Genomic DNA, 13,148 nt, shown 5'->3' with positions numbered 1-13,148 from the left:
TAGCGTGGCCTCCATGTTCATGCCCTGTATAATCCCCTCCCCTTGAGCAAAAGCAGACCCGGGACTTGCTTCTAACCAGTAGAATATGGCAAAGGAAATGGGTGTCACTCCCATGGTCCTATCACATTATATAAGACTCCGTGTTAACTGACTGGAAAGAGAAATTCTCAGTTGCTGACTTGAAGAAGTAAGCTGCCATGTAGTATGAAGGCCTATGAAGAGGGCCACATGGCATGGAACTGTGGGCGGCCCCAGCCTACAGCCAGCAGGACGACGGAGACCTCGTTCCTACAACCATGAAGAGTTGAATTCTGCTAACAATCTGAGAGAGCTTGAAAGCCGATCTTTCTCCATCTGAACCCTTGGTGAGACTGCAGCCCTGGCCCACATCTGGACTGCAGCCTGGTCAGACTCTGTCGCAGAGCACCCAGTTAAACCATGTCTGGATTCCTAGTGCATGGAAACTGTGAGATAATAAATACGTCTTGTTTTAAGCCACTAAGTTTGTGGTAATTGGTTACACAGCAATAGAAAACTAATACAAATATTTATTGAAGGATAGAGTTTATTTCTGTTTATTAAAGGATAAAACCAAATCCATTGCTGTCAACTCCATTCCGACTCATAGCAACCTTATAGGACAGAGTAGAACTGCCCCATAGGGTTTCCAAGGAGCAGCTGGTGGATTCGAACTGCCGACCTTTTTGTTGGCAGCCAAACACTTCACCATTGCGCCAGCAGGGCTCCTTTATTAAAGAATAGAGTAACAAAAATACCTCATTTGAAGCTTATATATATTACTAAAACTCAACAGTAACTGCATTAGTTGTTTAGAATGTAGACCAACAAAATAATTTTTCCAAGGGGCAAGAGGATTATTTTATCACTGACACTTTATAATTGTCAGAGCATGATATAATAAAAAGCAGATCAACTTTTGGTTGGCTTCATTGTTATTTTTCAATTCTTTACGGACAATGCTTACCACTCATCTGTCAATCTGTCATATTGTGGGGGCTTGCGTGTTGCTGTGATACTGGAAGCAATGCTACCGGTATTTCAAATACTAGCGGAGTCACCCATGGTGGACAGGTTTCAGTGGAGCTTCCAGACTAAGACAGATTAGGAAGAAGGACCTGGTGATCTACTTCTGAAAAAATTGGCCAGTGAAAACCTTATGAATAGCAGCAGAACATTGTCTGACATAGTGCTGGAAGACGAGCCCCTCAGGTTGGAAGGCACTCAAAATACGACTGGGGAAGAGCCGCCTCCTCAAAGTAGAGTCGATCTTAATGACATAGATGGAGTCAAGCTTTTGGGACCTTCATTTGCTGATGCGGCTCAACTCAAATGAGAAGAAACAGCTGCAAACCCCCATTAGTAATCAGAAGGTGGAATGTACAAAGTATGAATCTAGTAAAATTGGAAGTCGTCAAAATGAAATGGAAAGCATAAACATCGATATCCTAGGCATTAGTGAGCTGAAATGGACTGGCACTGACCATTTGAATTGGAAAATCATATGGTCTATTATGACAGGAATGACAAATTGAAGAGGAATGGCATCATATTCATCGTCAAAAAGAACATTTCAAGATCTATCCTGAAGTACAATGCTGTCAGTGATAGGAAAATATCCATACACCTACAAGGAAGACCTGTTAATATGACTATTATTCAAATTTACACACCAACCACTAAGGACAAAGATGAAAAAATTGAAGATTTTTTACTGACTTCTGCGGTCTGAAATTGATCAAACATGCAATCAAGATGCATTTATAATTACTGGTGATTGGAATGCAAAAGTTGGAAACAAAGAAGAAGGAATAGTAGTTGGAAAATATGGCCTTGTTAATAGAAATGACGCCAGAGATTGCATGATAGAATTTTACAAGACCAATGACCTCTTCATTGGAAATACTTTTTTCAACAACATAAATGGTGACTTTGCATGTGGACCTCACCAATGGAATACACAGGAATCATATAGACTACACCTGTGGAAAGAGACGATCGAGAAGCTCAGTATCATCAGTGGGAAAAAGGCCAGGGACCAACTGTGGAACAGACCAGCAATTGCTCATATGCAAGTTCAAGTTGAAGCTGAAGGAAATTAGAATAAGTCCATGAAAGCCAAAGTACAATCTTGAGTATATCCTACTTGAGTTTAGAGACCACCTCAAGAATAGATTTGACGCATTGAACGTTAATGACTGGAGACCAGACGAGTTGTGGAATGACATCAAGGAAATCATACATGAAGAAAGCAAAAGGTCATTGAAAAGGCAGAAAGGAAATAAAAGACCAAAATGGATGTCAGAAGAGACTCTGAAACCTGCTCTTGAACACAGAGTAGCTAAAGTGAATGGAAGAAATAATGAAGTAAAGGAGTTGAATGAAAGATTTCAAAGGGCAGCTGGAGAAGAAAAAGTAAAGTATTATAATGACATGTGCAAAGACCTGGAGTTAGAAAACCAAAAAGGAAGAACAAGCTCAGCATTTCTCAAGGTGAAAGAACTGAAGAAAAAAATCAGGCCTCGAGTTGCAATATTGAAGGATTCTACATGCAAAATATGGGATGTTGCAGGAAGCATCGAAAGAAGAGTCACTGTACCAAAAAGAACTGGTTGATGTTCAGCCATTTTAGGAGGTAGCACATGATCAGGAATTTACGATATTAAAGGAAGAAGTCCAAGCTGAACTGAAGGCACTGGTGAAAAACAAGCCTTCAGGAATTGACAAAATACTAACTGAGATGTTTCAACAAACAGATGCAATGCTAGAAGTACTCACTCATCTACATCAAGAAATTTGGAAGACAACTACCAGCCAACCGACTGTAAGAGATCCATATTTGTGCCCATTCGAAAGAAAGGTGATCCAACAGAATGTGGAAATTATCGAACAATATCATTAATATCACATGCCAGTAAAATTTTGTTGAAAATAATTGTAAAATGGTCGCAGCAGTATATCGACAGGGAACTGCCAGAAAGTCAAGCCGGATTCAGAAGAGGATGTGGAACGAGGGATATCATTGCTGATGCCAGATGAACCTTAACGGAGAGCAGAGAATACCAGAAAGATGTTTACCTGTGTTTTATTGACTATACAAAGACATTTAACTGTGTGGATCATAAAAATTATGGATAACATTGTAAAGAATGAGAATTCCAGAACACTTAATTGTGCTCATGTGGAACCTGTACATAGACCAAGAGATAGTTGTCCGAACAGAACAAGGGGATACTGTGTGGTTTAAAATCAGAAAAGATATGCATCGGGATTGTATCCTTTTGCCATACTGGCACTCTCTTAGCTGATCCTTCCAGGCCTCAGCCCAGTACTCCGGTATTTGTCAGTCAACTCAGAGTTGGTGAAACCTACTTAACATCTGTCTTAGTTATCTAGCACTGCTCTAACAGAAATACTACAAGTGGATGGCTTTAACAAACAGAAGTTTATTCTCTCACAGTTTGGGAGGCTAGAAGTCTGAATTCAGGGTGCCAGCTCCAGGGGAAGGCTTTCTCTCTGTCAGTTCAGGGGGAAGGTTGTTGTCATCAATCTTCCCTCGATCTAGGATCTTCTCAGCAAAGGGACCCCAGGTCCAAAGGATGCACTCCACTCGTGGCTCTGCTTTCTTGGTGGTAGGAGGTCTCTCTGTCTCTCTGCTAGCTTCTCTCTTTTATATCTCAAGAGATTGACTCAAGATACAACCTAATCTTGGAGACTGAGTCCTGCTTCATTAACATAACTGCTGCTAATCCCACCTCATTAACATCATAGGGGTAGGATTTACAACACATAGGAAAATCCCATCAGATGACAAAATGGTGGACAACCACACAATACTGGGAATCGTGGTCGAGCCAAGTTGACACACATTTTTGTGGGACACAATGCAATCCATAACAAGGACTATAGTTTGCATGACCCACGCCATGGTATTTTCAATCCTTTATATGCATGGGAGAGCTGGACAATGAATAAAGAAAACCAAAGAAAATTGATGCCTTTGAATTATGGTGTTGGCGAAGAATATTGAATATACCATGGATTGCCAAAAGAATGAACAGATCTGGTCTTGGAAGAAGTACAGCCAGAATGCTCCTTAGAAGCAAGGATGGCGAGATTTCTTCTCACATGCTTTGAAACATGTTGTCAGGAAGGATCAGTCCCTGGAGAAGGACATCATGCTTGGTAGAAGAGAAGGTCATCGAAAAAGAGGAAGACCCTCAATGAGATGGATTGACACAGTGGCTGCCAACAGTGAGCTCAAACATAACAGCGATTGTGAGGATGGCGCCGGACAGGGCAGTGTTTGGTTCTGCTGTACACAGGGTCGCTATGAGTCGGAACCGACTCCACCACAGGTGACAACGACACCAACAGTGGTAACTCCATGTTTAACATTTTGAGGAAGTGCTAGACTGCTTTCCAAAGTGGCCGTACCATTTTACATTCCCACCAGCAATGAGTGAGGGTTCCAAATTTTCCATATCCTCATCTACACTTGTTATTTTCTGTTTGTATTCTTTGTTTTTTAATTACAACCATCTTATACCCACCCATGGTCATCGAGTCGATTCCAACTCATAGCAACCCTATAGGGCAGAGTAGAACTACCCTATAGGGTTTCTAAGGCTGTAAATCTTTATGGAAGCAGACTGCCACATCTTTCTCTTGCAGAGTGGCTGGTGGGTTCAACCTGCCAACCTTCTGGTTAACAGCTGAGTCCCTAAACACTGAGCTAGCAGGGCTCCTTATTGATGTCTTTTGAAACATATAGTTTTTTTAATTTTGATGAAAGCCCAATTTATCTAATTTTTTAGATTTTGTTATTTGTGCTTTTGTTGTAATATCTAAGAACCCCCCTCCAAAAAAAAAAAAACCAAACCCGTTGTAATCGAGTTGATTCCGACTCATAGCGTCCCTATAAGACAGACTAGAACTGCCCTATAGGGTTTCCAAAGAGCGGCTGGTGGATTTGAGCTGCCGACCTTTTAGTTAGCAGCTAAGCTCTTAACTACTGCGCCTCCAGGGCTCCAATATCTAAGAAACTATTGCCTCATTATGGACAGTTTTAAGCAGGGAAGGGACATAGCCAAATTTAAGCTTTAAAGTATCATCTTTGCTGCTCATAATTATCAGTGGCAAGCCTGTTATGGGGTGTGGAGCTTCCCTGGCCATCCTAGCCAAAATTTTTACACCAGCCTCGCTCCACCTTCCCCTGTCCTGCTGTATATTTCTCCACAGCACTTACCATATTCTAATAAGCTGTATAGTGCACTGTGCTGCTTCATTACGTTTCCTGTCTGTCTCCGCCACAAGAATATCAACTCCACGGGTACTAAGCCTGCTCTGTTCACTGCCGATCCCTAGCGGCTAGAACAGTGCCTGGTATACAGCAGGCACTCGCTAAATATTTGTTGCATAGAATGGGTGAATAAATGAATGAGTGAATACATAAATGGATGGGTGAGTGAATGAACGAAAGAACGAACAAACGAGGTTCAGAGTCCTAGGGCCTGAACTTGCCTTGCTCCGAAGGCAGCGGCGGGCTGCTACACCGACCCCGGCGGCCGCCAGAGGGCGTGGGCAAGCTGGTCCTCAAGAGCCTGTCCCGCGACCCCGCCCCCCGGGGATGCAGACCCCCGGAGCCCCAGACGCAGGGACCGGGCCTGGGGTTCTCGGACCCCGCCTCTACCTGAAGACGTGCACCACTGCGGGCTCTTAGGAGCGCAGCGACCCGTCCCGCGGGGCAGGCGGGGAAACTGAGGCCCAGGGCGCGGTCGGGGCGGGGCCGGCCCCGCGGCGAGCGCGAGTCCCCGCCCCCGGCCGGCCCCGCCCCGGCCCGTAAGAGGCCCCTCGGGCGCGAGCCGAAGGCCAGAGCCGGGATGGCAGCTCAGCGGCTGGGCAAGCGGCTGCTAAGCAAGCTCCAGGCTCCATCGCGGGCTCGCGGGCCGGGGGGCAGCCCCGGGGGGCTGCAGAAACGGCACGCTCGGGTCACCGTCAAGTACGACCGGCGGGAGCTGCAGCGGCGGCTGGACGTGGAGAAGTGGATCGACGGGCGCTTGGAGGAGCTGTACCTCGGCAGGGTGAGGCGGGGCCGGGGTGCCGAGGGGGGACGCGGGGGGTGGTCCCGAACCGACCGACCCGTGGCCCGGAGACCCTGCGCTCTTGGAGGTCCTTGGGCGCACGCTTACTGATGCACGTGCAGCCTCGTCCGCACAAGGGGACACACTCATTGGCCTGGCCGTGTACACTCGGTGGCACTCTGGTTGTGGACACACGCTTGGGTCCCCAGAGATGTGTCCTAACACCTGAAGGGCCAGGGGAGTAGCCTATGGGGTTGAGGCGGCAAGACTGAGGAGCCAGAGCGGCCATATCTAGAGAGAGGGTGGGGGAGGGGGCATGTCTTAAAGCCAGGCATAGACGTGGTGACAGCGGAGATACAAGCACACAGAGATGCGCAGCGAAGGGAGCAGCGGTGTACACAGACGTGCCCAAGGACAGCGTCTATAGCCAGCTCACGGGCACATGGAGAGCAGCCGCCGCTGTACACAGACTGTGTACACATGCTGTGGTGGCTCACAGATCAACACATGCCGCAGCCACCCACAGACACAGGAGCACCAGGCGCAGCTGTACGCAGACACACAACCCAACAACTACACTCAAACCCAACATGACTCAAGTTACAACCATCCGTAACCTTCCAAAGGCTCAGACTCTAACCACACACAAACACAGGGAGAAATGCTGCGGCCACTCCAGAGAACAACAAAGCCACATAAGCTACAGGCACACATGGTGGCTGTTCGGTGCCGTTAAGTCGGCTCCCACGCCTAGCCAGCCCATGTACAACAGAACCAAACGCTGCCCAGTCCCACACCAGCTTCACAATTGTTGTTTGAGCCCATTGTTGCAGCCACTGTGTCAATCCATCGCGTGGAGGGTCTTCCTCTTTTCTCGCTGACCCTCTACACATACAAATATACAAAGGCAGGGCCTACAGCTGCCCATGGACCTGCAACAGCATACGCTCCAGCTACGTGTATGGACACGTAGGTTGCAGACAGACACGGGTACTCCATCGGCCACTTGAAGCTGCAGTTCGTGCAGCACACGCGCACTGCTGAACACAATTATAGACACATGATGGTCATTACAGTGTACACACACCCAGGACACACACAGTCCTCCTTCGCTCAGCACAGCCGTGGTAGAAGCCATACCTCTCGCGGTGACACGCGGTCCCTCTGTTCTCAGAAACACATGTTGGCTTCTCGAGAGGACAGACAAATCCAGTTGCTACTGGTCAGTGGCAGCTGTAGGATGTCCCAGTCAGATAATGATGAGACAGAGCCACACACCTCACATGACAGGAGCACAGGCCCCCACACAAAGTCACCCACCTGATTGCCACATGCTTCTGCACCCTCACGCCAACCTGGACCCCTGGCATCAGGCTCTGGCTCACACACAGACGCACACGGTTGTGTAACACACGTATCAACACTACACCTGTGCTAAAGCTTCGGCACCAAACCCCAGACCACTCAGCAGCTCGGAGCAGCCAAGTCCTCAGGACTTTGGGGGAGGGAGTGTTAAGACTTTATAGCCTCAGGGATCTTTTGCTCAGACAGCTGCGTCCTGTCTCCTGCAGTGGTACTGAGCCAGCCTGCATGTGGATCACTGCCCCAAGAGGCCATGCTGGGAGTCCCCCTCTTGACCACCTCAGAGCTGGGCTTGTAACTCATCCCACCCACCACCCTGGGGGCCTCAGTGGTCATTGCTGCCAGCTCTCGAGGTTGCACTCTGGACCCAGGGGCTGGCCGGCCGGGGACTTGCCCTCCTTCCCTGATCCCTGGGGGATGGGGCCACCCCCGCAGGCTCCAGCCTGCCCGCTCCCCTTCCCTGCACCTAGTGGTGAGACTTTTCCTTGAAAGGGCAGAGCCAGCCCCTCTCCTGAATCCCAGAATGCGGCATTCCAAGACTTGACCAGGCCTGTTTCCCGCTAGAGGCACTGGGGCCAAGAGGAGAGATCTGTGCCAGCCGCCAGGCTCCCAGGGCCCAGAGGCCCAGGCTTCCGGGCTGGCACAGGCCCCAGGGCCTCCATCGACCCATCTGTCACCCCTCCCCCCAACACCCAGATGTCCTGCCATGGCAGTGCTGTCCCTGACTGCCACATTATTGCTCCAGAATGGGCAGCTGGGCCCTGGAGCCCGCGGGTTCCTCCAAAGCCCTGGGCAAAGGGGGAGAAGGGACAAGGGACCCTGACCACCGCCCTCCCCCCCCCGCCTTAGGAAGCAGACATGCCTGACGAGGTCAACATTGATGAATTGTTGGAATTAGAGACGGAAGAGGAGAGAAGCCGGAAAATCCAGGTAGGTGGATTGGGGGGTGCCCCCAATCCTTCACCTTGTGCCCCTAAAAATAATAGCAATAATTAACCAGGGTATTAAGCACGTCCTGTGTGTCTAGCAGTTTCAATTCCGTTATGCTTATTAACTCATTTAACCCTCACAGAAGCCTGTGAAGCAGGGTTATTATTATCTCCACTTTCCAGAAAAGGAAGATGAGGCTCAGATAAGGAAAATCACGTGCCCAGGGTCACGCAGCTCAGAAGGCGCAGAGCTGGGCATCAGGCCCAGGCAGTCTGGGCCCAGCATCCCTGTCCTTATAGCCGGTCCACTTCTAGAGGCAGGAAATGCTTCCCGACCTTCTCACCCTGCTCTGGATCTAGAGCTGCTCCAGTGTCAGGCTTCTTGTCTTTACCCTGCCCCGAACCCATAAACCAAACCCGTTACCACTGAGTTGATTCCAACTCATAGCGACCCTATAGGACAGAGTAGAACTGCCCCGTAGGGTTTCCAAGGCTCTAATCTTTTTTAATGGTGCAGTGGTTAAGAGCTTAGCTGCTAACCAAAAGGTCGGCAGTTCGAATCCACCAGCCGCTCCAGGGAAACCCTATGGGGCAGTTCTACTCTGTCCTATAGGGTCGCCATGAGTAGGAATCAGCTTGACGGCAGTGGGTTTTTTTTTTTTTTTAATCTTTATGGAAGCCAACTACCACATCTCCCCCCCACCACCGCCCCAGGAGCAGGGGGTAGGTTCGAACTGCCAACCTTGGGGTTAGCAGCTGAGTGCTTTAACCACTGCGCCATCAGGGCTCCTTACCCTGGCCCCGTTGCTCTATAAGGCTCCAGGCCGTGTTCCCTCCTTGAAGCCAGGTGGGAAGTCCACCCTGGAGTCTGACTCCTATTTGTCTTGCTGCATGTGGGCTTTGCTGGGAAGAAGGGGTGGGAGGGGAGTGGTGCTAGTCATTCACTGCTTTTTTTTCTTGTGGGGGGGTTGTTTAGGGACTCCTGAAGTCCTGCAGGAACCCCACAGAGGTAAGTTTTCCCTCCTCTGCACCCCGAATGGGAGGGGGAGTCTGTGGAGAGGAGGGAAGAAGCTGGCCATGCCTGGGGGACAGGCAGAGGAAACCCTGGGGAGCCCCCTGTCTCTCTCACAGCTCTTTTCTTGTCTCCAGGGGGATCCTTTGTCCTTCTCAGCCCTTGTCTCTCCTCTCTCCCCATCTGCCACTGGGACTCCGTATCTCCTCCCCGCTGGGACGCTGAGGCGCTCCCCCATCTGTCCCCTAGCCTGCCGGGCTCTGTCCTCCGCCCCCCGTTGCTGCCTCTGCCACCCCAGAGAGTGGGTGCCATCCCCACCTCTTGGTGGGCCCCTCGTCCTCCAGGCCCCAGAGCTGAGCAGCCCAACCCCTCCCACTTCCTTCCCTGCTTTAAAAGGGAAAAATATTCATGTTTCTCTGACCAGCTCTAGGCCGCTGAGGGACAATCGTCACCTTATGTCTGTCTGCCCCCGGGCTGTCTTGGGCCTCTGTCCCTGGGGACCGTCTTGGTGATCTCTTGGCCAGAGAAACATCTCCATGTCTCTCTCTGCGTCCCTTCTCTGTCCCTTGTGTCTCTCCCTCTCTGTCTGCATCTCTCTGTTCTTGTATGTCTCTGTGTCAGCCTGGGTGTCTGTCTCTCCCGTCTCTCTCCCCCGTCTCCCTCCCTGTCTCTGTCTCTCCCTGTGTCTCTCTCTTTCCCCCCTCTCCCCTCACTTCCGTCTCCCCAAGTCTGTAGCTCTGTCCTTGCCTAGGCCCCGACCCCTCAGCTGTCCAGGAAGCAGGGGAAGGAGGGGCCCAGGCCGGAGGGGCTGGGCTGGGCTGGGCTGGGCTGGGCTGGGAAGGGAAAGGGGGTGCCCGCCCACCTCAACACCCCGCCCCCCGTCCTCAGGACTTCGTCCGGGAGCTGCTGGGGAAGCTGCGTGGCCTCCACAAGCAGCCTGGCCTCCGCCGGCCCAGCCCCTCGGACGACTCGGACGGCGGCAGCCTGAGCCCCCGCCAGGACCGGGCCCGGACCGCGCCCCCCTGACCCGCGCGCTCCACGCAGGCTCGTTTATCGCTTGTACTTCACGGCTCTGTAACAATAACACCGCCTGGCTGTTCTCCCTCCTTCTCCCTGGTTACATCGGGCCTCCCGAGCTCCACCCCGCCCCCAGTCCAGCGCCTTCCCTCCCGCTGCGTCCGCGTGTCCCTGCGCCGTCCGCGGCCGCCAGATGGAGAATTCCTTCTCGGCCGGAGAGCATGAGAACAGACCCTGCTGACCCGCCGCCTGTCTCAGATCCGGTCCTCACCCCTCACCCCGGCCTTGGCCCAGGCCCAGCGGGGCCCAGCGTGGGGGTGGTGCTGGGCTTCTGTGGAAATGATGGGCGTGCATGGTCCCTGGGCCACGAGAGATGCGCGCGAGCGAAAGTGGCGATGCCATCTCAACAGCCAACAAATCATTCATCCACTCCCCGAAATGTATTGGGCACGGCCATTCCTACCTAATCGGGCCATAAAGATAGCAGAACGTGGTTCCTGGCTGGGCCTGTGTGCAGAGGGTTAGAGCGAAGTGTGCAAGACTTCTGGGAGTCCACGGGGTGGGAGGAGTCATTCACACTGGGTGTGGTGGTGAAGAAGTCCAGGAGGGCTTCCTGAAGAAGGAAACATTGAGGCAGGGCTTTGAAGGCTGCTTAAGAGTTTGAGTGAAATGGGGAGTGTCTTAGTTATTCAGTGCTGCTATAACAGATATACCACAAGTAGATGGCTTTAACAGTGAAATTTATTGTCTCACAGTCAAGGAGGCTAGAAGTCTGAATTCAAGGTGCCAGCTCCAAGGGAAGGCTTTCTCTCTCTGTCTGCTCTGGGGGAAGGTCCTTGTCATCAATCTTTCCCTGGTTTAGGAGCTTCTCAGTGCAGGGACCCCGGGTCCAAAGGCCACTCTCTGCTCCTAGCACTACTTCTTGGTGGTATTAGGTCCCCCTGTCTCTCTGCTTGCTTCTCTCTTTTATATCTCAAAAGAGATGGGCTTAAAACACAACCTAATCTTGTAGATTGAGTCCTGCCTCATTAACATAACTGCCCCTAATCCCACTTCATTAACATCATAGAGGTAGGATTTACAACGCATAGGAAAATCCCATCAGATGACAAAATGGTGGACAATCACACAATACTGGGAATCATGGCCGAGCCAAGTTGACACACATTTTTGGGGGACACAATTCAATCCATAACAGGGACCAATATCTGAGGAGTCTGAACGTGTGGCAGGAGGGGTTGACATTGGGGCCAGACCAGGGGAGATAGCAAATACTGGCAGGGGCATCAACCACCCAGGATGAACAGCAGCCCCAGAGCTGGGTCAGGGATGCCCCTTATGAGGCCAGGGTCAATCCTTTAATGCTGGGGCCTAGGGAGGTCAGGACGGCCCCAAGGAAAGACTGAGACATCAGAAGTGAGTAGAGGCTATACAAAAAGCTGTAGAAGTGTTTCAGTATTTTAACAATGGGTCTGGTTGTACTGGTGGTCCCGGCTGTGTACATTCAGGAGGTGGATGGTCTCCGACGGCGGACGCACTTAGGGCTGGGGAAGGGCCAGAGCTGGGTCGTCTTCCCCAGGACCGAGCACATCTCCCATCTCACTTCTACTGACTGAAGTTGGGGTCCCTGACCCCTATCCCCACCCTGTGCCACCCGATGGCCCCGTCTGGATCAGGCACCATCCCAGGGGTCTGAGGTCCAGCCTAGTAGGAAGACAGGATGCCCCTGAAGAAGAGGATCATCTGGAGCGCCCGGGCCTGTCCAGCCCTCCAGGTGACCTCGCTGTCCCTGCTGACAGACCTCGCGAAGCCTTCCAGTGCCCCTTCCCTCTGCACAGGCTATGGGGGAGCTTCCTCAGGCTCCTGCAGCATCTCAGTACCTAGGTCCTGACTAACCAGAGCCCGGGGGAAGAGAGCCACACCCCTAGGGAGCTGTTTCTACTTCCCTCTCACAGAGTCTGTTCTTGGTTCCTCATCTTTCTGGGGGCGGTGTGGGGCAGTGCTCACAGCCCACGGTATGGAGTCAGCAGTAGATTTTTTTTTTTTTAGTTTCTTCTATCATTATTCATTAGTATTTTTTAATTTTATTTATTTTGCTGTTGTTATTGGAATACACGCAGCAAAACATAACCAATTCAGTTTCTCCATGTACAATTCAGTGACATTGATTACATCCTTTAAGTTATACAACCATTCCCACCCTCCTTCTCTGAGTTGTTCCTCCCCCATTCACATAAACTGACTGCTCCCTAAGGTTCCTATCTAATCTTACCACTTGCTGTTGTCAATTTGATTCCATATAGATAGCTCTTAACAGAGCAACGTGCTCAAGGCAGACATATTTTACTAGTTAAGCTAAACTGTTGTTTGGTTTTAAGAAGACTTCAGGGGATATTTTTGGTTTGAGATTTAAAGATTATCTCAGGGCAATAGTTTCAGAGGTTCAGCCAACTTTCATAGCCCCAGGAAGTCTGGAGTCCATGAGAATTTGAAATTCTGTTCTGCATTTTCCCCCTTTTGATCAGGATTCTTCTATGGAATCTTTGATCAAAATGTTCAGTAATGGTAGCCAGGCAACATCCAGTTCTGGTCTCATGGCAAGGAGGCAATTGTTCATGGAGACAATTAGCCACACATTCCATATCCTCCTATTCCTGACTCTCCTTCCTCTGTTGCTCCAGGAGAATAGAGACCAACTGTTGTGCCTTGGAAGCAGTAGGGGTTGAA

At 50.6% G+C, this 13,148-nt stretch overlaps 1 protein-coding gene across 2 annotated transcripts; it reads left to right on the top strand.

Moving 5' to 3' along the window:
* The first annotated feature begins 5,893 nt into the window (after positions 1 to 5,893).
* PPP1R14A (protein phosphatase 1 regulatory inhibitor subunit 14A) lies at positions 5,894 to 10,430 on the top strand. 2 transcript variants are annotated; one of them, XM_004388134.3, is made up of 4 exons: positions 5,894 to 6,101; positions 8,313 to 8,393; positions 9,369 to 9,401; positions 10,293 to 10,430. In XM_004388134.3, exons 1-4 carry the CDS (start codon positions 5,901 to 5,903, stop codon positions 10,428 to 10,430), a joined length of 453 nt encoding a protein of 150 aa, XP_004388191.1. In that variant the 5' UTR covers positions 5,894 to 5,900. The 2 variants fall into 2 exon arrangements, with proteins under 2 accessions (XP_004388191.1, XP_023598012.1); XM_023742244.1 differs by lacking the exon at positions 8,313 to 8,393 and having other exon boundaries at positions 5,901 to 6,101.
* The last annotated feature ends 2,718 nt before the right edge of the window (positions 10,431 to 13,148 follow it).

This window comes from Trichechus manatus, unplaced genomic scaffold, assembly GCF_000243295.1.
Source record: "Trichechus manatus latirostris isolate Lorelei unplaced genomic scaffold, TriManLat1.0 scaffold00207, whole genome shotgun sequence".
Lineage (NCBI taxonomy): Eukaryota > Metazoa > Chordata > Mammalia > Sirenia > Trichechidae > Trichechus > Trichechus manatus.
Note: the sequence above shows the minus strand (reverse complement) of the source record. Positions and strands in the feature narration are given on the sequence as shown.